Consider the following 27,466-nt stretch of genomic DNA (forward strand, 5'->3'; position numbering starts at 1 on the left):
GTAATTGCCTCATTCACAGTGATAATTTAGCTAACATTCACCTAAAACTGGACACATGCACAGTTCTCCAGTAAAGCTGGTTATGGGAAGAAAGCATGTCAGTTGTTTCTTACCTGTAATATGGTAGCTAACCTGCCGATTGACATCAGATGTGTCTTCATCCCAGGTGCTAAGAACAGCCACAACTTCCCCTGGAGGGTCACTCTCCTTCACTGACCCTCTGTACACCTCGTGCTCAAAGACAGGTGCATTATCATTTATATCTGTCACAGTAACTGAGACCAAGGTGGTTGACGATAGGGACAAAGCTTCCCCCAGATCTGAGGCTACCACTGCAAAGGTGAAAGCAGAATCTTTTTCATGGTCCAGATCCTTCAGTGTACTGATCCAGCCACTGTTGCTATCAATGGTGAATGCTTCTGTGATCTTCTCCAGCTCCGATTCCACCGCAAGCATATAGGTGACCTGCCCATTTGCACTTGAGTCTGCATCAACCGCTTTAACTTGCATAAGTTTTGTTCCTATAGGCATCCCTTCCATTATTATAGCATCATAGCTAGCTGTTTCAAACACAGGCTTGTTGTCATTTACATCCAACACCTTCACCTCCACATCCACAGTCAACACAATGTCTACTTTATCTAACTGAATCGTGGCTGCAACTTTGAAGTGAAAAGAAGGATTCATTTCGTGGTCAAGTCTCTTATCCAATTTTATGAGCCCCGTGTCTTGCTCTATGATGAAAACCCCATCTTTGTTGTTTTCAGGTAACTCACCATTAACTGTGCTATACAAAGCACCCTGATTGGGCAAAACATGCAGAATGTCAATAGTACTACCTATGAGGGTGTCTTCTGCTACTGTAAAAGAATACTGGGGTTGAGAAAAAGAAGGCAAAATAGTCTCTGGGGGTAAAACATGGATGTAGACAGGAATGAGGGAATGCTTTACAGGAATGCCACCATCCACTGCTTTGACAAAGAAGGACAGAACTGTGCTTTTAAGCTGATTAAAGCTACCCTTGGTGACCATCCATCCATTATCTGGATCTATTTCAAGTAGATCAGCTACTGAAACGGAGGCTTCGCTATAGAGAGAATAGGTAATTCTGGAATTGGCTCCATCATCTGGATCTACTGCTTGTACTTGGGTGACCAAGTAACCTTTCCCAACATCTGCTTTGACACTTGCTCTGTATTCGATCGTCATAAATTGAGGAGCATTGTCATTCTCATCCACTACTATCACTCTCACAGTGCAAAACGTAGTCCTGCCACCTCCATCGAGGGCTCTCAAAAATATACCGATATCACTTTCCAGTGGGCTCTCACGGTCTAACCTCTCAGTTGTCAGAATCTGCCCATTGCTATCAATCAAAAATCGGTCCTTGGCAAAGTCATTTATTATGGAGTAGCTGATCTGGCCATATACACCTGAATCCCCATCTGTTGCCTTCACATGGATTACCTTAGTTCCAGGAGCAGCATTTTCTCTAACCTCTGCAACATAAACACTCTGCGAAAACACAGGGCTGTAGAGGTTGGCCCCAAGTATCTGAATGTGCACCTGAGCTGTGCTGGTGAACAGCCCGTCTGACACAGAGACATTTAGGCTGTACATGGGCTCCATTCTCTGTTTGCGATGGTTGGAGAGGGTGATGACACCACTCTTGCTGTCCATAATAAAACTGGTCCGATCATTTCCTGATAGGATGCTGTATTCCAGCCTGTCAAAATCAGAGCTGTCAGCATCAGAAGCTTGGACACAAGTCACAAAATGACCGCGAGGTGCCAGTTCACTCACATATGATTCATATATTAACTGGTTAAAAACTGGAGGGTTGTCATTCATATCCGTTATTGAGATACTAACAAGAACGTCACTGCTTAGTGGTGGGAACCCATTATCGGTTGCTCTGACTTTCAAGCTGCACTGCTGTATGAGTTCATGATCCAGCATCCGGGCTGTCAAAATTAGGCCACTGCTGCTGTCTATATGGAAATAGTCAGTGCTGTTAAAGGTGTCCTGGACTATCTGATACTGTACAATCTTGTTATTGTCAGAGTCAGCATCAGTAGCAACAACCTGCAGTACAGGAGTCCCAATCAAAGAAGCTTCAGACAAAGTAGCATTATAAGCCGACTGATCAAAAACTGGAGGATTATCGTTAACATCATTAATGATCAAGTCCAGAGTGACCTCAGCTCGAGCACCAGTGAGGGCATCACTGGCTCGCACCGTCAGCTTGAAAAGAGAATTTATTTCATAGTCCAGCGGGCTGATGACACTCAGAACTCCAGTATCAAAGTCGATATTGAACTGGTTATAGGGATCTCCATCGACAATGATATAAATGATACCTTGGCCTTCTGGACTGGTTGCATTTATGCTTAAAATTGGTGTGTGCATTTCTACATCTTCATTCACGGAAGCTGTATAGAAGGGTTTGTCAAATACAGGCATCGCTTTGTTAACAATAGTAATGGGGAGCTCTACCGTTGCAGACAATGATGGGTTACCACCGTCTTTTGCAAGAATGACAACCAAGTACTCTATATTAGACAAATCAGAATTGAAGGCTTCTTTTAAAGTGACGCTACCAGATCCTCTATCAATTTCAAAATGTCCATAGTCTTCCTTCAGAAGGTATGACACGTCACCATTTTCACCCTTGTCTTTATCAATAGCTGTCACTCGATATATCAGGGTACCAGGTTCAGCATCAACTTGCACAGCAGCATAGTATGGAAGCCCTACAAACACTGGGGCGTTGTCATTTATGTCCTCAATGTAAACTCTCACCACTACTCGAGCGACGCGAAGGTGATCTAGTTCACGACTTGCTTCCACCACCAGCTCATACAGCTCCTGTTCCTCTCGGTCAAAGGGGATGCCAGTTGTCTGAATGACTCCTGAGGTGGATTTGATTTTAAATTTGTTTCCTGGGTTTAATATGCTGTATTTCAAAGGCTCATTGAGGCGGTTACCAACAGCATTCACCACAGCGATCTTTGTGATATTGGTGCTGTTTTCTGAGATAGAAGTGGAATAAAAATTTTGTGTGAAATGGAGTCCACTATCCATGGCTTCTTTTACCAATATTGTCACCATAGCAGTGCTATAAAATTTCCCATCTGATACTCTTACTATTAGCATATAATGGTCTTTGGAGAGACTACTGTTTTTAATGGTGAGTACCCCTGTGCTTGAATCAATTAAAAAATGGTCCATATTGCCTTCAATTATACTAAATGTTAGTTCAGGAGGGATCTCTGAATCTGGGTCTGCAGCATTGACTTTGAGAACCTCAACACCAATATATGTGGGTAGGAGCAAAACTGTCTCAAATACGGCCTGGCTGAAGACTGGTGGGTTGTCATTGACATCAGTTACCTCAATGGTCACTTCAACTGGGCTCTCTGCTGTAAGCTGGGGATTCCCACTGTCTCTCACATGAACGTGGAAATGGAAGTGGGCTATTGTTTCATGATCTAAATTTGCAATTGTTCTGATTGCACCTGTGCTGGAATCTACCGTGAAATACTTTTTTGCAGTAGATTCAACAATCTGGTAGACGAGCAAAGCATTCTGGTTGCTATCAGCATCAGTGGCACGTATCACGAGGGGACTGTTATTAGCACTCCGGACTATGCTATTTACGGGAGCAGCTTCGCTTATGCTGCCTGAGTACTGAGAGAAGAGAAAAACTGGTGGGTTATCATTTTCATCAACAATCTGAATGTTCACTGTGGCATTTGATGCCATGCCTGCCATATTTGTTGCTTGTACGATGAGCTGATAGGAGGACGCACGTTCATAATCAAGGGCCTTTTGACTGGTGATCACTCCAGAATACGGGTTTATGGTGAAGGCTCCATCAACATTGCCATCTTTAACCTCATAAACCAACGTGGACTGACTGATTGCAGAGAGAGAGATAATAGAAGTACCAATATCCACATTTTCATTAACCTCCGCTTGGTATTCTTTTAGAGTGAATTTAGGGTGGGAGTTATCTGCCATTGTCACAGATATCCGCACAATTGCTGTTGCAGACAGTGCTGGAGAACCTTGATCAGTCACTTTGACTGATAAAACAAATTGTCCCATTGTGGTTAAGTCTGGCTCCTTAAGTAATGTAATGATGCCTAGAACTGGTTCAATCTTGAATGTGTTTCCCGTATTTCCTAAAACACAAATATTGGAATCAGATTAGAAATGAAATATGAAACATTTAATGATAACTTAAACCAGGAGCAATTAGCTGCATTTGTTAAAGGCAGTTACTAAAAAGACCCAACACGCCCAACGTAAAAGAATTCTAAAGGCACTTCCAGACTTTCCTTATGAAGATCGGATATATCAGAAACTCAGGTGTTGCTATCTATATCTTGATTCTGAGTATTAAAATCTGAGCAAGAGCTGCATGTACATTACTCCTACTGAAGGAAGGAAAAGCATCCCTAAATTATAGGAATTAGTCAAATACATGTACACCTAAGGCAAAGAAATGAGATCAGAGCTAACAAGCCAATTACATGACTAATGGATAACAACTCAAGCTCTTAATTGAATGGGATATTAAGCAACCATAGAGGAGATTACAGTAGTTCAAGACTCAAAGAACTGAACATAAGAAGGTTAAAGTGGCATTTAGAAAAAATAAAACTGAGCAAATACCATAGAAAAGAGATTCAAGTGTCTTGTGGCACAAAGGTTTATCATGTGATCTCTGAGGAGGATGAATCCAGATGAATGAGATTTAGCAAAAAATGTCATGAAATGCTTGTTATAACATGAAACCAAGGATATCACTGACTGCATAAAGGTGAAAACAGTGAGTTTGGATCAATGACCTTCTTTGGGGTCCTTTTTTCTTTCAGGTCTTTTTGCCAACCTCTTCTTCAGCAATATAGACTCAAAACTTTTTATATGTATCCTTACGCTATAATAAAAGATCACCTTCATTAGGCGAACCATGTTTTGTTGATCCTTTGAGTGCCTGCTTAAAGGAGAGGATGCTGCGTATGTATATGGCATGTATAAGCACATGGACTCTTTCTTCTGAATTTGATTCTAAATACAAACAGCATATACTGAGTTACAGTGATTCCAATCACTATAACGTGTTCCCTCTATTGCAATTCACATCTTAAAATCTAGAACTGCTTCTAATCTACAGTCAAGCATCCATCCATGACCTGGAGAGAAATATATCTCAGGTGATAAACAAGAGATTTTCTTTTAACTGTGATTGGTACAGGTGCTGTACACAGAGCAGTAAATGTGAAAACTGTAACTGGAATGCCAAATACATGGAATCCTGAATGAAGTGAGGTGGTGTGAACTATTTTTGAGATGTGATTCACTATCTGTTGTAATTCTGGAGCAAGGAGGCTAATTTAAGATACATATTACTGTATGTAGTTCAATACTGGCAGTGGTTTTCTATTTATATCCAGCTTTTCTGATCAGTAAAGTTTACTCTACTGGCTAAACTAAAAATTGTGCTATTCACTAAGGAGCTGAAATTCTCCCAGAGCTACAAATTCTCATAAAACCCACAGTATCTGTCACATTTGCAGACACTACAAATGATGCTGCAGTTATTTTGTCAGTGCTTGCTAATACAAATAACTTTTAGCCCCTGACTGCCTCTGTAAGGCCAGAGCTGGTTCTTCTCCTTTAAGAATTTCTTATGAAATGATACAAAAACTACTTTCTTTACCAATTACTTTCTTCACCAATTACTTTCTTCAGATGTAAGATGAGTTAATTCCCCTGAATGACAGGGCTGTGTACAATCTGAATTCTGCAGTTAAAATCAAAATTATCAACAGCAGATTTTATGGATCACAGAAATTACAGCAACAGAAGACTGAATTTTGATATATCTGAGATTGGGACGTCCATAGACAATGAAACTGGAGGAGCATTGGGATCACAGTAAACAGAGGTTTCAAGTCTGACACTGCAGGGAGAGCTCATGACGAAACAGAAACAGCCTGTAATGAAAAACAGAGTTTCTAGAAACCATCTAATAGCTAAAGCATCTTTTCTAATCATAATATTTTTCTGTCTGCATCATGTATGATTCTATTACCACTGTAATGGGAACCATACTCCTAACATGTCAGGTTGCTCTTTACATTGTGGTAGCACCTCTATATGATTTGGTTTGGACCCCATAATAGTAATAGGGTGTCAAGAAAAAGTTGGGAATGGCCTTGAAAAACATTGCCCCAGGAACCTAATCTGGTCTGCTCTGAGTTTGTTCTATAAAGGCACAGTGTTGTTCTGCCTGGGCATGTGTAAAACTCACCCTGATCTAAGATACTGAGAAATAACTGGTAAGACCAAATGCAGTGCATAAAAGAAATACTTGTTTTGGAGTGCTAACATCTTTGTTGGTCTAATTTACAGGTGCAAACGACTTCACTTTCTGGTTTGCTGAATGCACTCTCCTTCCACAGAGCATACAGGATAACTACAGAAAAAAAGTTGCTTGGGTCTTCTCTAAGCCTCAGGTTGTATCAGCTTATCTTAAGGTGTGAGCTTCAATTATATGAAGTTAAATCAGTATGACATTCTTAGGTATTAGATATTCTTATTTCATTACTTATTTTTTTTTCATTTAGCCTGTTCCTAACTGACGTAAGCCATTGTAACTGTAAAGAAAAGTCTTTACAATAATATAGGGATAAACAGTGATCCAGTAGGATCAGAGCCTAATACTGGTAAAGGCTTGTGATCCGCTTAATATGGGGGCAATCTAAAGTATTTGTGACCTCTTTTCAGGGAAAACGTAAGTTTCAAGTTTTGCTTTTATTACAGTGGAAAGATTCACATTACTAATAAAACCCTTCAAAAGTAGAAACGAAACATTAAAGAATCCAAAGGTTACAAATTCCTACTTCCTTCTTTCTTTTTCCAGGCATCCTTCATGTATATCTCTTAATAGTTTATCTCAGAGATAATTCTTAACTTCAGATTCACGTGAGCCAGAGAAACTTACAGTCACTTGCATATGTGTTAGAGATAATGCAAATGTTTTATTACTATGCTGTTGCACCAGCAGAGGAATTTCTTTTGCTGGTACAGATTATGTGGCGAATGTAAATATCCAGAGTTTAACAGCAAAAGCAATTTTAATCTGGTGTCATCACACCTTCCCTTAGTTTCAAGAGACCTTGTGCCATTAAAATGCTATGTCTGTGCTGATGGAAGTTTTCAGCATAGCCCTGATCTTAGTCTCCGTGCTCCTCTGATCCAAATACTGGCAAAGACACCAGGAGGTACCAGCTGCCGTAACATTTTTTTATGGAGGATCCACTGTGTACTAATGTGAAGCCAGCACCCTGAAAACAAGTCACTGGCTGCAATTTTGAATAACTATGTTCTGTGATGGCTTTGAACCAATGACTTGGAGGTAACAGGCTCTGTAGCCATCTAGTGAACATGAATCAGTCACAGAATCACAGAATGGTTGGGGTTGGAAGGGACCACTGGAGGACATCAAGTCCAACCCTCCTGATAAAGTATGCTCACCTACAGCTGGTTGCACAGGATCCCACCCAGGCAGGTTTTGAATATCTCCAGAAAAGGAGATTCCACAACCTCTTTGGGCAGCCTGTTCCAGAATGAGATTCTGTTCTGCCAGGTTTTGGGTATAGTAGTTTCAAAATAAAAAAACCCAAACAACCAACAGAGAAGGTGTCTCCTTTGCCCAGCTGTAGGGGAGAAGGTAAACCAAAGAAGTTTGTGTTTCAAGGCAGACCACTGTCAAAGCACCGCTCTGCATATGGCATGAATCATGATGCTTCAGTTTCAGCCTCTGTTCTAACCTGCTTCAATAGTGTAGATAAGCTCTGCATTTTCTCCTTTGTCTTTGTCCAAAGCTGTGACCTGCAAGACTGCTGATCCAACTGCTGCTGATTCAAACACCGAGGCTTCATACAACGGACTGGTAAAGTACGGACTGTGGTCATTGGAGTCTTCCACGTTTATAATGACTCTGGCCAGGTTTCTTCTATAAGGGAATTCTTGATCTCGGACCTATAGAACAAGTGTGTAACACACAACTTGATATTAATCTAGTAAAACTTCACAAATATTACTCATCTGAGTGTGAATACTACTGCAGTTCTATTTAATACAAAGTAATAAAAAATCCATTCATCCCAAAGAACAGCCTAAAATATATTTCCACACAAGATGGCAGACAGTAAAATTAAAGGACAAGGAAAGAGCTTAGGTATTTCTTTTTTCACTTATGAAAAAATGCATGGCAATTAACCATCACGACATGAATTTTTGAAGTGGCAACCACATGACACCTTAAATTTGGGTTTAGGTTTGCAAGAGATACTTTTTTTTAATACATACTAAATAGTAATGCATGTGCCTTGCCATTATCTGCTTTACAGCATAGAGGCATGTCAGTCTAGTGCTTGTAGCTGCCAATGAAACTTCTTCATTATTATATACATACATAGCTTTTTGAAAATGATGGCACCAATAGTAAAAAGAGCAGGAATTACCTTACGAAGTGCCGATAATTGAAAACAGAGGTATAATTTATCACAGCTGTCTCAACCCCATACAAAATACCTCAGCACTGCCTCACTGATAATCCTGCCACCACTAGCCCCAAAAGTTTGGTTCATCTTAAATAGAGAAAAAAAACCTATCAGGTCAAGATCAAAACCAAGCATCAGGAAATTACCTCTGTCAGCCATGTCTCTTTGTGATTCAGCTTATAGTCATTTCTTAGTCTGCTCGCCCAAGGACTTCCAGCTTTTTACTCTGTGAGCTGAGACCACACTCAGCTCCTGCTTGCTGCATCTCACAGCAGCGTCTGCTTTCTAAGGTCCCCTGGCAAGATGCCCCTGTACTTAACCCATCATGAGCTGTTCCACGAGTTAAGTGGTTAAAGCAAACAGCGGACTACAATGCTTAAACTAACACTGATTTTTTTTTAATTAAAGAATAAAAAATAAAATATATCTCCATAATATACAATCTTCACTTGAAAACAGGCAGACTTATGTTCTGTACCTTAGGCACACCAAGCAAAAATTGGTAATTATCTTTTTTCTGTATACCCAAAGATGTGGTAATGTAGATAAAAGAAAGCTATTTTGTATATCAACAGTTTATGTACTGAAATAAGTCCATAAAAGTAAGCTATAAAGGAGGGTTGTATTCAGAAAGGCTGTAGCGTTCTCCATGGCAAGAAAGCAGTTATCTCCCTGTGAATAACTTCTCAAATAATGTTAAGCCTCACTTCAGAAACTCTGAAAATTACCTTGAGGGAGAGGACCAGATGCCAAGAGATTAAATAATTTCCTGCTTGCTCTCCCTTAAGATAGCAAATAACATTCTATACAATGAATTCACAATAAAGTTTCTCAAAAAGCTGAAATAAAAACTGTAAAATAAATACACAGCAGGGCAGGCAAGATGAAATTACTGACTACTTACTGCTCTAAGAGTCCTTTGCTCATGCAAAGACTAAGGAATGTATGCACCCGAAGCAGCAGTGATTGTGTCCTGACCCAAGTGAATATTGCATTCTTACCATGACATTAAGGATGTGCTTATCTTGAGCTTCGTGGTCTAATCTCTCAGCTGTATAGAGCACCCCAGTGCTGGGATCAATTCTGAATTTTCTCATGCTGACTGTATCAATGCTGCTGTGAATAGTGTAGCTCAACTTATGCTTCTCGTCTCTGTCTATAGCTTCAATTTGAAGAATTTCAGTATCAGGGAGGATGTCCTCTGAAATGGTGACATCGTAACTTGGCTGAGAGAATTCTGGGCCATTATCATTGTTATCCAACACTTTGATAAGAACCTACAGTTAATAAAAGAAAAGCATTCAAAGTTATTGAAGTCTAGTCAGACTACTGAATAACCACCTAAAGAAATACAATTTACTTTAGATGGTTGACGATGTTATGCTGCTGTAGGGTGGGACTGAGAAACATTATTTAATATTAAATGCTTATTGTTCAGATCAAAAGACATTGTAAAGATTTGACTTTGGAGGTAAAATGTTCCTAATTGTAAGACCTACTCAAAATCTGACAAGTCTGTATTTGCAGTATCTATAGGTTGGAAAAAATTTCTACAATGGTCATAGGAAAGGCTTTGTCCTTCCTTGTAACTGCTGTGGTTACTTCTAGAGCTATTATGGAACTTCCTTTCCCCTCCAGAATTAATAAGGCTTTAAAAGAATCCCTTTCGTGTTACTTAAATCCGCTTTTTATACAAACAAGATTCAGCTGAATCCTGTGTTGTTTTCTGCCCAACATACTGCTAAAAATGTGAATGAACACTGTGCTGCTTGCTTCATGTCTTCTGTAGAACCTTGGCATTGACCCTTGAAGAAACCTGGAGAGGGGGAATACAGCCCAGGGTGCTGCTGTTGCTGTCTATTCCACCCATTTCTGTATATTACAAGCTGACTCTGGTAACTAATAATAATCACTATTTTGCAAGCTTTGCCTTTCACAAGTTACGCTATGCATGTTTGGCTCTGATGACATTTTGTAGTTTTCACCATAGAAGAAGTCACTCCCTGGAAAAAATATGCTTTCCAGACTTTGTATGCCATTATTGCTTTGGGCAGTGTGGCAGCAAAACCCTTGACAAACTGCGTAATACTGAAAGCTGAAATGTAAAGGGTTGACTCTTTTCCAGTGCTGGAAACAAGAAGTATCTTTAGCAGAATATGCCTGTGAAAGCACACGTCTAATTTTACAGCAAGTGAAACGGAACGATCTTTTTATTCAAAGGCTTTGAAATAAGAAATAGTCCAATGAATGACATGGGAAATGCCATGCACAGGACTCTTCCTTTAGACTAGGAGACTTGAGCCATCAAGATATTTTCTTTGTTGCTTTGAAAAGTACTTGGAACTTTTTAAGCAATTATTTTATTATTTTGCTTGGTTAAGCCCTGTTCACCCATATGTTCTTAACAGAAGAAAAATACAGCTATACTTTTACTGCAATATTGCACATATCATAAAAATATGTGAAGAAATTAGTTGTAATGTGAAAGAAAGCCTGAGGAAAAAATTAAAGACTTCAACTCTAATGGGACATAGAGCCAGTGCTGAACCAGTTTTGTTAATGTAAGGAAGAGACACTGAAACAACATGAGTTGGGGATAATCTGATTACCAGTGTTTAATACTTACAGACATCTTCTCAAGCAGTCCTTGACAGGTACCACTATAATAATCCATGGCTGGATTATTTTACTGCCACACTGTTAACTCAGATTATTTATTTTTCTTTTAATTCATGGACAAAATCTTTGTCATGTATCATTTTAGATAGTCTAACAGCAAAGTAAAATCTTTTCAAATGGACTGAAAATACCAAGAGTGTTTGATTCTGCTGTGCCTAGCACAGTACAGCCTATATTGAACAAGTAAGCTTTCATGTGAGGGACAGACTTGCATCTGTGAATTTTTAAAATTTTTAACATTGTTTTTTAACAATGTTTTTAACATTGGTGTGTGCAAGCTCAAGCTATTCTGGAAGAAAAAAAACCCACAACTTACAGATGCACACCAACGTGTCGTAAAGTTACTGCTACAGAAGTGACATGCTATTTTGTTTGTGTGGTGTCTGATCACCCCAGTGCAGGGGCTCACTTCCCATTATATCTAATGCATTTTGGGATCACTGGCAAATTGAGAAAGCAGAGGAGGGCAGAAAGGTTTATCCATCCCAAAGCTTGCACTATGACTGTGCAAGCCACAGCTTCATGATTTATGCCCTCACTAGACTGCACAAACTAAACAGGGTGGGACTGGATCAGCATCAGAGACTAAGGGTAACCTATGAGACTACGAAAATTACAGTGTGGATTCACAAAGCAGCATTTCTTCCCACTGAAAAAGGTCTAAGCTAATGCCCTGACACACATGATTGTGCTTGGGGAGTGCAAGGCATGGAAAAGGGAAAAGATTAAAAAATTAAGGTCCTCATTCACGGTGGTTATCAAACTTGCAGAGAACTATGCACTTAAAATTGCTTTGATCATTTCCAGAAAAGAACTTATTTTTCCTTTTTTTTTCTTTTCTCTCACTTCACATCTACTGTAAAACTGATCAAGTGCCTGTTTAAGTGGCAGGCACCTTGCTCCCCAGAGACAACAGTATTTTAATGATTTGTCAAGTGACCCACATTGAAATATACATTATTTATTAGTTGCTCTGCGCATCAACAGCCAGTTCCATTTGGAGATGGAAAGCGGGGCATTAGAGATGCTAATCAATAGACAAGTCATTATTAATGACAATTTCTTCTATTGAAGCAGTTAAGAATATTTCTAATTTTTGTCAGCTGTCCCTTAAAATCCCCAAAACTCAAACATAATTTTATCATTACAGTCTCTCCTTTAATAGAGGGGGGTGGATTTTCCTTGCAACAAAAGAAAGATTATGTATGGGAATACTGATTATTCAAGCTCGGTTAAACCCAGAAATGGAACTCTTTAATGTTCTTAAAAATTGAACTGTCTTGGGAATCACTTGAAAGAAAATCAGGTAAAAAAAATGGAATTTAAGTCCCACTTTAAATAGATATTAGTCCCTCAGTCCCTACAACATTTTTGAGGAGTAAGTGACCATTATCCTCATACTTTGCCCAGAAAAAGAATGTCTTGCAGCAAGGTTAAATGACTTACCAAAGCCACAGGAGAAGTGCAGCGGCAAAGCAAGGGAAGGTGTTTTAGGTTTATTTTTGAGCCACACCCCTTTTATTAGGTCACCATAAAATGTCACCTTTGTTATGCAGATTTCTTGCTCCAGCAGGATTACTTCTAGTAAGGTGTTACTTAAAAAGAGAGGGTAACCTTTTCCTTTAATAATGGACAAATGTGACACTGACAGGAACACCAGGTTCATAGAAAACCTTATCCTACAAACATACATGAAGCTGAGTAAACTGAATGCCACCAGATTGTTAATATGAGGAAAGTTTCTCAAATTCATTTAATGGATGCCAAATTTAGGCATAAAATCTTGGTACTACTGGCAAATTTCCAGTGACTTCAGAAGGGTCAGCACTCTGCTCTCTCAAGTCTTAAGCTTTAGCCAGCTGGTAGCACATCTTTCACCTCAAATCAAATGTTATACTACTGAAGTGACTCAAAGACTCACAGTATCTGTGTAATTTAATATTTTCTACATACTTATTTCCAAATGGAAGACATGGCAAGAATGAGCTGTGTTGCATAAATAACCTTTATTACTGTGTAGGTGTCTGGGGTGTTAAGTAGTGACAACACCCATTGCGTAGAATCAAAGACAGGCTTTAAAAGTTTTCCAACACATCCCCGAAAGGAGATGAATGGAAATGTTTACTATTGGTTTGCCGCCAAGTAGGGATTCCTCTTTGCAGAGGTCTGTGCAAGATTACTGACTGAACTACTTTTCATTGACAAACATTAGCTTCAAGACTTTTTTCCACGCTCATAAAGCAAACATACAGCAAAGCAGTCTCTGCCTGGTTCTCCTTGAAAGCCCATACATTTTCCAGTGCACCTTGGGCTTCAGAAAGGCAGGCTTGCCTCCTTCTGCTTCCTTTGTGTGAAGCCTAATTTATAGTCTGAACAAGCACCTCGCTATAAAAGATTTGCTTCTCCCTGCTCACTTCTTATTTCCCACAGTTAAGGAGAGTTTCAAATAAAGGATTCATGGGCCTCCAAGCTTTCAAATTAGGCAAAGTAACACTCAGAGCATTAGCAAAGACTTTGTACTCAAAATGGTAAGTGAAAGGCCTAGAGAAATACAATCAAATTAAAGCAGGACAAAACCTATTGCAGGAAGTCTCTCCAAAGCTGTTTTTAACATTGCCCATAACAAATACATTTGGTTTAGGGACAAATGTATTTGAGTGAAAACTGGGTAAATGCCAGCAGCTGCTTTAGAGACATTTGAAGCTGGAAGAATCTGTTGGCTAATTGTTTGGTCTGGGCACCATGTTGTAGTACAACCTATTAAGTGCCTAAATTATTTAAACTCAGGTTGCACTTCTGTACAGGTTTTTGAAACCTATTTTGATTTAATACTGCTTTCAATAGTGTTACCATACAGCTTCATTTTCTACTTCCTGACAAGTTGTTCACTCCCCCAAACCCTAATCTTAACACAAAAATGCAGTTTCCCTACCAACCTCAGTGGCCAGTTATTTATACTTTACTCTGCCCGTTGTGTTATGTTAAAACAGAAAGAAAAATCTTTCTTCCACAGGCAAGGCAGCGCCGAGATTGCTGGATGTAACAGAAAAAAAAGTCAAGGATGGGTCAGTTCTAGTTTGGAGGAAACATTCAACTGAGCAAAAGTGAAAAACTGAATTGAAACCTCATGTCTGCTTGTCTGCCACGGGAGAATCCAAAGCCCAGAACTGCTTCTGGCAGGCTCTTATGTCTTATCTACATTTTGGCCATGTTCCTCTAAGAAGAGCTTTTCACTATTCAGTTAAAAGAACCACCCTCACTCAGAGTGATTGATCAGCTCCTCTTTGTTAAGAAAATTTTATAAAGAAAAGGTATTCTCTGAAGGATGAGACTGAAACTCACAGTTGAAGGTCAATCCTCAGCACAAGAATAAATAAAAGTCCACAATCTCCTGCAAGGGGAGATAGATAGAAAGGGGCAATAAGTAGTAACTTTTTTATCTGCCCTTTCAGTCTGGTTGGCTCCAGCTGAAGGTATTATAAGTGGCCTAAGTTTTGATCTGCAAAAACTTTTTAGAGGGAGATGCATGTTATTCTCTGAGTGCCCACTCAACTGGTAAATAGCGAGATGGTTTTGCAGTAAGCGGAACTAAGGTGCTTTTTGCATTCTAGCTTAGAAGTAACAGCCTTCATTCTCTAAAGCATCTTTGCTATACCAGTTAGGATGACGAGAAGGAAGGAGAAGGTAGGAAAATAAGCAAGAAGTAAAACTGTCTTTTTCATATAATACCATCACTCCAGGAGGCTGTTCTCAAAAGAGGTAACAATCTGCTAGGACAACATTCTCAGTAAAAGTGAAACATTATCATAACTTAGAGGATTGTTCAATTGTTCCCCACTGTACTCTACTTCTGTGGGTATTTTAGCAAAACTCAACAGTATGTACTACATACACTCTGTTGTGCTTGTAGGTAAAAGATTTGAATTGTTCAGTAAAAAGAAGGATTTGCGATAAACCTGACTCGTGACCAGGAGAATTTCTAACATTGCACAGTCAAAGTTAGTCAAAATTGTTGCAGGAGTAGGCATCTAGGTGCCACTACACTGATTTCTTGCTGGGAGAGTCCTTTCTCTGCTCAAGCAAGGGCAAAAGACCGCTGTGCAGCCCAAATGGAGGCGATGGCAGTGGCAAGGAGCAGAGTCTCTGTGCAGAGCTGCTGTCCTGGCTCTCTCTCTAGCACACGGGATGCAGAAGCCCTGATCCCTCCCAAAGGCCAACATCTTGCCTGGCAGCTGCAGGAATTGTGCTTCCTGAGGATTTAGAGCAAACACACACCTTCAGCCTTTAACAAATGACAGCATGGCCTCAAGCAATCATAGGAAAAAGGAAAGGGAAAAAAACAAAAGCTCTCCCTTGGCTAAGTCAGAAGACTTAGCCATCCTAGAAGTTAATCCCCATGACAGAAGTTTTACACCCACACTCCAAATACATAAATCAAACAAGCCAACATTTGTTCATATATTCCCTCCTCTATCCCTTTCTCTCCCAACTGTGCTGCTGGCACAGCTGGTGCTCAGCTGAACAGGCAGCATAGTAAATGGCAGTGGCTCAACAAGTCCTGGCACTTTGGTTCTCACTTTGGAGACTGCATTCTTTTTGGAAACCTTGATCATCCCCAAATCAGTCAGGCTTTCTGTTACACAGGAAGTTTGTAACTTTTTTTTTTTAAATATTCCTCTTACCTCTTTTCACAACAGTGAACTATTATTAAAACAGATGTAACTTTTAAATCAAAATGATCTCCTTCCTCTCATGGTACAGTAATGAACTATGTGCACAGTAAGGCATGAAGGAAGTAAGCAGTTTAGCGGAGTTTAAGGCACACAGGAACATTGCTGAAGAAACTTCCCCAAGTCCATACCAGGGATCATGTTACCAAAACAAAAATCTTTGGCATTTTTATGCTGTATTTTACCACCTCCAACTACATAATAGACAAAAGGCCAGAAGGAGATAAAGGAAAACAGGTGTGGAATAAAAAGTAAGACTGTTCCATTTCACATGGTGATGATCATCTGTTTCATAATAAACCATCACAGTTTGCGGGGAGCTTTATACTATTTTATTGTTAAACAAGGGGATGAATTTATATAATTGCTTTCTACCCACTTCTTCTTCTACCATATCTTCCTGCAGCTACAGTTAAAAATGCATGTATGTGCATGGGACAAAATACTTACAATGTTGTTTTATCAAAACTCAGAATAAGGCCACTGAGAACCATCAGTAGATGCTATTTTTTTTTCTATGATATATTTTACTTAAACCCATCAGTTTGACTTTTTTTTTTAAATTATTGTTTCAGAAGGAAATAAAGATGAGGAAGGTAACCAAAAGCTCCAAAGTACAGCCAAAAATACAGCAGGAAAGTTTTATAAAATGGAGTGATAAATAGGCAGGCCATAATTCTGTCAGTTTTGAGATAATAGTTGCTTTTGAAATCTCTGTTGTGAAGACCAAAAGAAACATATTCAAAGATACCCTGACCATAATTAAACAATTAAGAAAAGGACATGGAGGAAAGAAGGGTCTGTACCCGCTAGTGATTATCTAATGCTATACTATTTCAATCTGAAATGACAATCTTACATTCCTAAGTAGGTCACATCACTGTTACAAAGAATGCTGAGGCTTCTTTTAGAATGCAACAGCTTTACTGAAATATGTTTTTACCATATGTTTTAATTAAAAATATAGGGGTTTCATCCAAATAGGTTTTGAGGACTGTTATATGGGTCAATTTATTAAATCAAAAGCAGCAGAAACAATAAACATAATATCCATGAGAAATTACTTGTATCTAGCATGTTTGAAATTGCCTATGCTTTTTAATATTTCTTCTGCTGAAATGTTTACAAAAAAACAAAAAAGGTCATGTTAGGAATTCAACACCATCTGAAATGCAGACTGAGAGTGTTGCCAAGATTAAAAAACAAAGAATAACAGAAAAACTACTCAAGAGTTGAAGAAAATGCCTTATGGAATGGGAACAAAAAGAGGTCAGTCATTCTCCTTCACTTGTCTACCAGAAGACTGTGAGGTGATTTGAGCATTGTGAGTAAATGCTTCCTGGGGAGAAACTAGTGGTTTTTAAGGAGTTCTTTAATTAAGCAGAGAAAGGCATAACAGAGAATATGGGCAGATATAATCAAGCTTAAAATAAGGGATGTTTTTAGCAGAGATGCAATTAATTCTGAAACAGGGAAAATAGTGGATTTTCCATCACCTAACTTACTATCAACCAATGTTTTCTTACCAAGGGAGGATTATCAGGAGAAATTATCAGATATTTTAGGGCTGGTTATAAACAGGAAATCATTGAGAAAGCACTCAATGATTTAACAATCTCTTAGAAAAGCTAGAGTTGTGCTTCAGTGAGTACAGATTTACATCTGAACTATTTGAACAAAAAGGCACGGTAAAACAGAAGCATCTGTGCGTGTATGCATATATGTAAACATAAAAAATGTTCAGGCCTTCCTTCTGCATTATAAAGAGGCAAAGAACCTCACAAACCTATTTTTTTCCATTTACACTTGAGCAGTAACTCAGATGTAGAATTTCAGGCCCTTAGAAATCCATACCCCACAACTCCAACTTGTATTGAAGGATTTTGCTGTTTGAAATCTGCCTGGTGTCACCTGGATCTCAGAGTCCCTGTCCCTGTGCCATGACCCTGACCATGACCCAACTCTAGACTGGTTTCCACTGAACAGATACCCAGATGCTGTGTCAGGGTCTCTCCATCAAGGATGTGCCAGAACCAGCATTACCCCAGCCCTTCATGTTTATCTGACCTGACTCTTTAATTGATGAAAGGCACCGAGCCTGATAAGCAAGCCTGGTTTTAAAAGGTTCAGTGGGGCTGTTTAGCAGAAGACAATGTAATTGCAGGCAGTGACACTAAAGGAGAGATGCTTTGATTTTAAAGTTTCACCTCTGAACAATTTCTTCTCTGAACAATTGATCCTGTGTCCCACATTTGGGTCTTGGGAGGATGAGAGTTATAAACTCCATTTATACAATCAATAGCAATATTCCCCAACACCACAGAAGCACTATTGTATTTTGGACCATTATGGGGTGACACAATTGTCAAAATTTATGCTTTGCCGCCTATGATAGGGACTCCCTCAGCTGGAGGAAGGCAAATTACTTTCATGTGAGCATGAAGAGAACAAAAGGAGAAGTAATGCTTTGAAACCTTCAACAGCCGATTCTTTGCAGCCAGATGGAAAGGCTCTGAAAAATATCCCCTCCATTAGTTATCGGTGGTCTCAAAGGATGAGGTTTTACTTGAATGGAAAAATTATTAATTTTTATATCATATACATTCCACTAAAAAATTAATAACTTGCCAAGAAAGGAATGTGATATTCTACCTGAGTCGTGGCAATGTTTGTTCCATCGGTGACCTCCACAGTCATATTATACATTGACCTCTGTTCTGCATCCAAGGGCTTTGCAACGACAATAGTGCCCACTCCCTTCTCCGCGTCGAAAGAACTATCGTAATTCCCTCCTAATTGTTGCACAAAAATACAATTAGATTAGCCATCTTTGGAAAATTTCCATTGAAAAGTGGATATATCTGTTTACTGGCATCCATCTTAACGGTTTGCCTTAGCATACACAGTATATCTAGTGATACTTCTTTGTTCATAACTCATTTATATTTCAAAGCACAGTTTGTATATTGGAAAGCAGATATCACTAAAATGCATTGCCAAAAAAAAAAATCTAGCAGTACATTTAAGTAAACCATAGTCGAGTCTATAAAAAGAATCAAATGGCCATAAGCCCATAAGATGTGTGCCCTTGTAGTTTGGATAATGAACAAGAAAAATTATCTTTTTGTATAAAAATCATTCAAGAGGGTTTTATTCTACAACTTTTATTTTCAGGAAATTCTCACTGATGCTTCTGGGTGCAAAGACTATCATCTGAGTTTTTAAAAACTGCAATTATAATCAATTTTTAAAATGCAAATAGAGATTTGTTAAGTTAATATCAAGGAAAATGATAATTACTGGCAGCAAAGGTCAAATTTTACTAGTCTTTTAGGAATTATTCAATAGATCTGACAGGATACACATCCTAAATTCCCTTCCATAAAAAAAACCTTACAAAGCACTGTTCTAATACTAATATCCCCTTTTCCTGTTACACACTGAATGATGTAGCAGTGGGAAAACTCTCCCAAGTCTCAGGTGAAAGACCAAAAAAAAAAGTCTATTAAAAAGGAAAAGAAAACTATAAATAATTTGAGATTGAAGAGTTACAAGATTTCTCACCCACAGTTACAGTTTATAAATTAGAACCACTCATTATTTTCAAAACCAAAGCACACATTCCCTGCTGCTAAGCTGTTTCTTACTCACTCATCTATAAAGTATAATTTATTATTAGTTGAGTATGAAATTTTTGGAAGCTGGGGACAAGGAAAGGTGAAACACTGCTGACAAACGAACTCTTAAGGTATATTCATCACACAGCAAATGCAATGTCACTAGCTACATTCCCTGACAACCCAGTTCTACAAAGAGGAAAAGCCTTTCAAACCACACTGGCTATAAAACTTATGTAAGCTTCTCAGACCTCAAGATGAGGTCCACAGATAGAAAAACACCCATTCCATTGACTTCGCTGTGATGCAATATGTATAGAGAAAAATATGTGAATGGCTGGTATTATCACAGAATGGTTCTCATTTTATGGCTGGGGACAGAGAAGAGGACAATCTCTTCTACTCTCCCATCAGCATGGTTTGCTGACTAAAAAGTGGCCTTATTCTCAGAAGCAGTCATGAATTTAGTGAGAGGAAAAAGGTTTTGGCATTTGAAGAAGTTGAAGATGAGGAGGAACCACAGCAAAATCACAGCTTCTGAATTCCCTAATGTGAAGAAACCCTCACTACTACCTCTTGCACAGGCTATTGCAAAGAAAGAGTAAGCTGGAAGAAGCACTGCTCTGTCTATATTTGCCCTGGAAGCCATTCAGGCGTCGGGAGAAGAAAGACGGAGGAGGAATAAGAGTGCAGGTAACCACTGCAGAGGAAAGGCAGAATTGGTGAACTTGTGCCCACTGAAATCATCCAAATGCAGTACTTTCAGACATGCCACCAGAGTTCCCTATGCTGAATATATGTATATACATATATACAGATCTAAGCCTAATAGATGCAGTTATGGTTCTCCAGGAAAACACTGACACTGGATCTTCTGTGATTTATGGTGGACAGAGACATTGCTTATTTCCTACCCTCCTTCTGCAAGCCCAAATTTCATGGTTTTCTCAATTTATACATATATATAAACACTACTGACTCTAGAAAAAACCCAACATAATTGCCCTTGACATTTAAACAATAGCAAGGTATTTGGATGGACATTGATCATATCTTCAGTGTTCTTTAAAAAAAGAAAAAAAAAAGTTAGTCTAGAAGAAAAAGTTTCTCTCCCAATTAATGTTTTAAATTGATTTACTTGAGAAAAATTGCACCATGAAAACTTCCTTTGAAGAAAAGAGTTTGAGATTCATGCAAGGAAATCTCTGCTGAAATGAAGCTAGCCTTGGGACAGTAGGCTCTTTACAAAGAGAATGTTTCATACTGATAACCATGAAAACAAAGTGGAAGTCTGTACTTCAAGATGCTTAATAACCGTCTTAATGAGCAATCAAAAATTATATGCTATCAACTGGCTTACACTTCCAAAAAAACCCCCTGCCTTTCAAACTTCCAAAAAGTAACATGGAGGGATTAGCAATAGATGTTTTAAACATCTCTTGGCTCAGAGTTGGGTTCGCAATCTATTGCAAATACACCAACTTCGTCAAGCTGTTTTCATTAAGTGAAGTATATTCTTCCCCAAGCATAAGAATTGAATCCATCATGTGAGTTTTTTATACATTTTTCACATCTTCCAAAATGGTCTAGTGACAAATTACTCTTGGTCGCCAGCCACCCCAGTCTACACCTGTAACTAACCAGGCAATGCACTTCATTTTACATTGAATCGTTTTCTATTAAAGGCAGAAAGTGCATCAAACACTGAGCCAGAGATGGATTAGAGAGCATCCTGCTGTGAGATTTGTGATTACAATCTATTTTGGAGTGAAACCCTGATTTATTCATGATTCAGTATGGTACATTTTAACACACCATGGTTAGATGAAAAACCATGCAGATGGCTGAACTTCTGGGAATAATGTCTGAGATACTGGGTCCTGCCTCTCATCTGCAGTATTAGAGGCAGTTGGAAAAAGTTTGTACTGCTCCTCAGCTTTCATATATACTCAAAATAGGTCCTCAGATGTGTTAAGTCTACGCAAGGCCTACTGTGAAGCACCCAAAGAAGCATCCATCACAATCATCTTTGAAAGATGTATGGGTGCTGGAGTTGCACGAAGAGACAGATAAAATTCTTGTGTAAAAACAAACAGGAATCTTCTCTTAAAAACTCTTGCAGCTGGGAAATCGCAAAACCACTTCCTTCCAAATCTGCCCATGTTGAGGTTGAAGGGCTGAGCGCCCAGGAGGTAATGGCTGAGAAGGTGTTGGCTTTTGGAGTACTTGAAGTTGGTTTTTGAAAGCATGCTGCCGTGTCTCTACCACTCTTTTGAAGTGAGCTTGTCTGCAGTGCCATAAGCTCCCACAGTATCAATTTTACTATCGGCCATTTAACATTTTCTTTGATCACAATCTTTGGATGAAAGAGGGCTAAGGATGATGGCATTTTGTTCAGCTGCTCAGTTTTATTAATGTGAATTTTCATTACTTATTCCATTTTCCAGAATATGGCACATGTTTTCCTTTTTATTATCCACTAAACCCTGCTTTCAGATACAAAACATGTAGAAGTTGTCTTTGCTAATGTGCTTGCAATTGCATTAGGAAAGAAATATTTCAAATGAAGATAATACATCAAGAGTTCCTCAGGCACTTTTGGAAAATCAGTGACGAAGGCAAGATGATGGAACTGGCAAGTTTGCTAGACAGGATGTCCTGAGAAAGCATTTTAACACTGAATAACCTCAGAGAGATGTGGATTAGCTGTTGTCTGTAATACCATTGCAGGCTGAAATGTAATGCTGATGTATCTTCAATACAGATTATAGGCTTCCCTTAAGATACTCTGATAAGACTGAAGTGATTAGAGTAGGGCTTCATGAAAATTCCACATTTACTTGCAATGTCATCTTTGGATGAGAAGACTTATCATGGTGGGATGATGAAAATTCATGCAGAAAGCAGTTTTTCTCTCTAATTGACTGTTAAGATTCCTGAAGTCACCTAGCACAGATAGTTATGTCTACACTTTGGACACCTAAAGTTAAATGAGATGATTTGCACCCTTACTTTCTTGATGTTGATCTCAATGCTCTTGCATAAGCCCTGGAAGCATTAAATTTTTATAACTAGTAATTTTTTATGTTATCTGAAAGCATGTTATAGTTCATATAGGATTTTCCAGTTCCAGCTGTTATCTGGACAGCTGTAGAAACAGTCTCTGGTACAAAAGATCTTATTAGCTGGCCCTCAACTATGGATTTCTAGAACAGCCCCAATTTTCAATTTAACAGATAGTATAGTACACTTAAGAAGATCTCTTAAAATTGAACCGAGACAGCTCTGAGCCAACAGACTATAGGTTGGGTTCTTGGTATAGAGGTGGTTATATTTTCTGGCTGAGTCTGGAGTGTTTGTTCTTAGCTTATTTCTTGGCTTCATAGTCACTACGAGCATATTTTTTCTTCTGACAAAAGTCCCGTGCGCTTTGGAAAGAATTAATTTTCCTTTTAATAAAAAAGATATCTAAAAATCCCCAAACCATTGTACCTTGCAAAACTAACAAGAGAGGTGCAATGGACAGGCCAAGGAAAATGTCCTGACCTGTTAGAAGGGGTTTCTAGAGGTCAGCTGGAGAATATGCCTAAGGCAAGATACAATGCAAATCTCACATTCCCACAGAACGTGGGCTCTGCATCTCTGTCCTTTCGAATTTCAGTGCTGGGGGCTTTTAATTTTCAAACATATTCTGCTTATACTGTATTTTGCTGCAAGCAATTAGTTTTTTCAGTAAGTGCTTTTCCTAGATGTGGGGTTTTTTTGGGAAGATGCTGAGCCTCCCTATATTTCTATCAGCTGCTGATATGCAGTTTAAGATGGGATCATGCTTCTGTGAGAAATTATTTTCTCCTCTGAGAAGAAAACACGGAGGACTTGTGGGCAAATGAGTCCCATGTGAGGACTTTTTTCCATCTTTTCCAGTGGAATGATCCAGAAGAGTGGGATTGAATACACATCTCAGACATATCTGATGACTGTAGAGAATGACTTGTTCAGTCTTAGATGTGAAGATGGATCACACTGAACTCTGAAGGACATCCCCAAATCAAATACAAGCTAAAACCCGGCATGAGTCTTCCTTCATTGGTAGATAGCAAACAACATACATACTTCATGTTCAAACTTAATAGAGCCAGGATATACTGAGATCCTCACACAAGTCTCATTTGGCCTACCAGGCCACAATGGACAAGTGGACAAGAAGAGAAATACAGGAGATGATTTAATTTAGAGAATAGTTGCCTAAACCACATTTTCTCAGGGCAGAGAAGATTCTTACTTGTCTTGTCCCAAAGTAAGCTAACAGCAAGAACAGCGATGATAAATTGGGCCAATTGCTACAATTCTCACATTGCTCAGAGCAGAGAATTAGAGCAAAAACACAGAAAACTAATTCACCCTGAAATCAGAGGTGAGTTTAAAGTGCCTTTAGGATTTTCAGAAAAATCTGCAAAGCCAAAATTTCCATTTCTTTTGTTTTCAAAGAAGATGTAATAAACTTAACAACTGTCTCAAGAAATAAAAATTCATCTACAGATTTTGTTAATCATAACAGTAAATATTAGTAATGTGACATGCAAATATTATTCTTCTATGTACTATATCATGCTAAGAAGAAGAAAGCAATGCAGACTGAATTTTCAGATAAAACTATTGTAAAGAGAATCAAAGCCTTGAGTTTGCTGCTAAGAAGCTGAAAGCAAGGGCATAAAAAGCAGAAAAAAAAGCAGAAAGGTATTTTAGATAGTTCCCGGAGAAGATTATTCAAAGGAAGCTAGGGAGCTACATGTTTTTGACATTAATGAAAATTTGCAACACTGTGAATTAAATGGACAATTAACTAAAATTAATAGATATTAAAATTATCGCCATTTAAGCACCCTTGGTAAAAAGTTCTGATGTGCTTTCAAAGTTTGGCTGCCCTTACAAAGGCACAGGCTGGGGGAAGAAGGAGACATAGAGGGAGGACTGTTTGGAAAACCAGAGAGATGTTGTGCAACATGCTACTTAAGCAAAAACTAGCACCATGCAGCTTAGCTCCAGTATCAAAGTAGTCATCACACCGTTCCCACCACTAACAAAGGGAAAGACAGGAAAGGATCAATTTACGTGGGAGAAATAAAGGTCTCTGACTTATCTTGGAGTTCCCATTGACAATTAGTTTCTCATAAATGACTGAATAAATTTAACACAACTGAAACAACCTATCTTTATGGCTTTCACATTGTGGGATCTGCATGAACTGAGAATGGTGTTGAATGCAGTCTGAAAACAGAAAGCAGGTATGACATTTCAACTATTCCCAATTAAACAAACAAAAAAACAGCTAAGCATCCTGTCCCTCTCTAGTCCATAAAGGGAAGATGATCTCCCTGACTACAAGGCATCTTCCTCTCTTGAAGCTGATTAACTCAAAAACAGTTACTTGAAGTGCATAGAATTTAGCTGCAAAGTTAGGCAGACAGAATACTATATAGCCAAACTTCATCTGCCCTCCCTCCTCTTTTTTTTTTTAGCTGGGAGAAAGTGCATGTTATGCATTAAAAAAAGAGATCCTCTGGAATTCCAATGCCCATTGAGTTTGAAAAGGTCATAAAGATAAAGGTCAAGCTGCAAACTCTGTATTAAACCTTGCGTCTACAAAAGCCTTCAGGGTTTTTGTTGACATTACTGTGAACTATGCACAGAGGTTCTGAACCACAAAATACCAGATGGAGCAGGATCAGGTCTAGATTTTACAGCAGCACAGAAACCATCTCTTGCATCAGCAGTCCCATACAGCTTTCCATACATGACAATTAAATTCTACTAATATCCCATGTCTTTCACTGGGCTTTTCAGAACTAGACCTCAATGTTCCCCAAAAAGGGAAGTGTCAACATTTTTTTCCCCACATGTTGATACTGAGGAACAATGAGAAAAAGTGGTTTTTGATACTGATACTAAGTAATGGCAGCAAAGATAATCTAAATACACAATGTTCTGTTCTGTAAAACTCTCAGGGTAAGTTTTGTCTTTGCACCTTGTATGCCAAGTGTCTGGAACAGCAAGGTCTTCTGCATGCCCAGAACTGTTGGCTATTCCTATTAAATGACAAATTAAAGGTTTAAATTTTATAATGCTTTCCCTATAATCTCTGTTTGTTAGGCAAAAATGAAATATTATTATGATAAGGTGTTGCTTGATTGCAAGCGATTCTAATGATGTAAAAGAATGCAGTGGTAAAGCAGGGGCTTCTCTAAGGGCTTAACAGATACAGCATTTTAATGAGAGTTGGTGAAGTTGCCATGGAAAGGACCAAAAGGAGTCCAGCAAAAGGTTCAAACACAAAAAAAAGGTGTCAATAACATCAAAAAAGATGTATTTCTCCTGGGATGAAAATTAGGGTCAGTGAGAAGGGAATGGAAATGTAAACATTAGCTAATAGACTGCATGTAGTATACTGAAGCAACCGAGGGAATGGAAGGAAAACTATAGGAAACATATGCTGTCTTTCCCCAGGGACTAGCAGGAACCCTAGAACATGATAATAGCTCTGGGTTTAATTTTAATATGGTTGGCACATCAGAAATCGTGCTACAAATTCAAAGAGGAAATGTTGCTGCTTCTGTCTTTCCTCTGCACAAATTGGCAATAACGGGTGGATAAAAACAACTCTGAAAGACCCTTTCTCTTGTGGTCCCTGTCCTTCCTGTTGGCTAAACCCATTTGCAAATAGCTCGACTGAAATGAGAGCCAGGCTCAACCCCTGTAAATAAAGACTGCTGATGCACACTTTCCACTAAGTCTGTGGGAAAGGCTTTTTTTTCTCTAATCTTTCATATAGTATTTGCTTTATAGTCCTTCATTTAAATAACACCACTTTGTGCACAGGTGCTCTTTTACATCCAAGGCTATACAAACATTACATACAAGCATCTGCAAATATTAAGAAGCAAAATAATTTAGCAGGGGAAATTCTCACTTTGGAGATGTTAAATGAGTTACTTTAAATGACATAACCAAATCAGCAGCAGAAGTGGGAAAGAAATGCTTAGGAACATTGACTCACATTTCTCTACCGCAACCAACTGAGACCCTTTACTCCCTGTCATTTTGGCAGCTAGTGGCATTTCCCTGTGATTTTAAGACTTCTGTGGCTTCCCCTCCATTTTGCTAAGGATATTTATCCCTCCCTATTTTTATAAGGAATTTGATGTAAGGCAATTTTGTGGTTGAAATCTCACATCAAAACACATTTCTCTGTTTCAGCTTGCATTCAAGACAAACTTTTGGTGGCTCCATTTGTAACCCATATGTTGAGGCATTCCATTCTGTTTCACAGTTAAATGGATGGCACTGGACTGTGAAAAGTTTGAATTAATTATTTGTGATAAACTGTGGAAAATCCGTGAATAAAATAATAATTGGACACAAATATGGTAAAAGCTGTCATAGATAGAAATGCAGCACAACCATGTGTCGCATCACATCCTGTCACAGGCACTTATGAAAGATGTAATATAAATTGTCTCAAAAAACTTGCAAAAATAAAAGGCAGCCTGGATAGTTGTATTTTAGCAAATGTGTTTGCACTAAGGGTACCTTCTGTTGAACAGTTCTGCCCACAAGCTGTCTGTAGAATATAGAACATCTCTCGAGCATGCTTGCCACCTTGAAGCAGGGCAGTCGGAAGCAGAAAAAAAAGAACAGAATGCAGAAAAAAAGGTGAAGAAAGAGAGAAATGAGGGACAGCAACTCTAAGTACCGTAAATACATTTAGAAATGAGATTAGCAAAGTATGACAATAGAATTTAAATGACAGACAACATTAAGATTGCAGTAAATAACATAGTATGAAAAAAACCAATTCAGCCAT

At 38.7% G+C, this 27,466-nt stretch overlaps 1 protein-coding gene across 9 annotated transcripts in view; it reads right to left on the reverse strand.

Annotated features, from left to right (window-relative positions):
- FAT3 (FAT atypical cadherin 3) overlaps positions 1-27,466 on the reverse strand; it is a 405,538-nt gene that overhangs the window by 77,045 nt on the left and 301,027 nt on the right. For 7 of the 9 annotated variants that reach the window (XM_027677451.1, XM_027677453.1, XM_027677454.1 and 4 more), the window contains 5 exons: positions 27,193-27,261; positions 18,641-18,780; positions 9,581-9,856; positions 7,845-8,055; positions 114-4,187 (listed from right to left, as the gene is read on the reverse strand). In XM_027677451.1, coding sequence (XP_027533252.1) covers positions 114-4,187; positions 7,845-8,055; positions 9,581-9,856; positions 18,641-18,780; positions 27,193-27,261 — 4,770 coding nt within the window. The remainder of the gene's footprint in view (positions 1-113; positions 4,188-7,844; positions 8,056-9,580; positions 9,857-18,640; positions 18,781-27,192; positions 27,262-27,466) is intronic. The other 2 variants (XM_027677457.1, XM_027677455.1) reach the window with 1 other exon arrangement.

The sequence above is a fragment of the Neopelma chrysocephalum genome, unplaced genomic scaffold, assembly GCF_003984885.1.
Source record: "Neopelma chrysocephalum unplaced genomic scaffold, ASM398488v2 Primary Assembly neopelma1_43, whole genome shotgun sequence".
In the NCBI taxonomy this organism is placed as follows: domain Eukaryota; kingdom Metazoa; phylum Chordata; class Aves; order Passeriformes; family Pipridae; genus Neopelma; species Neopelma chrysocephalum.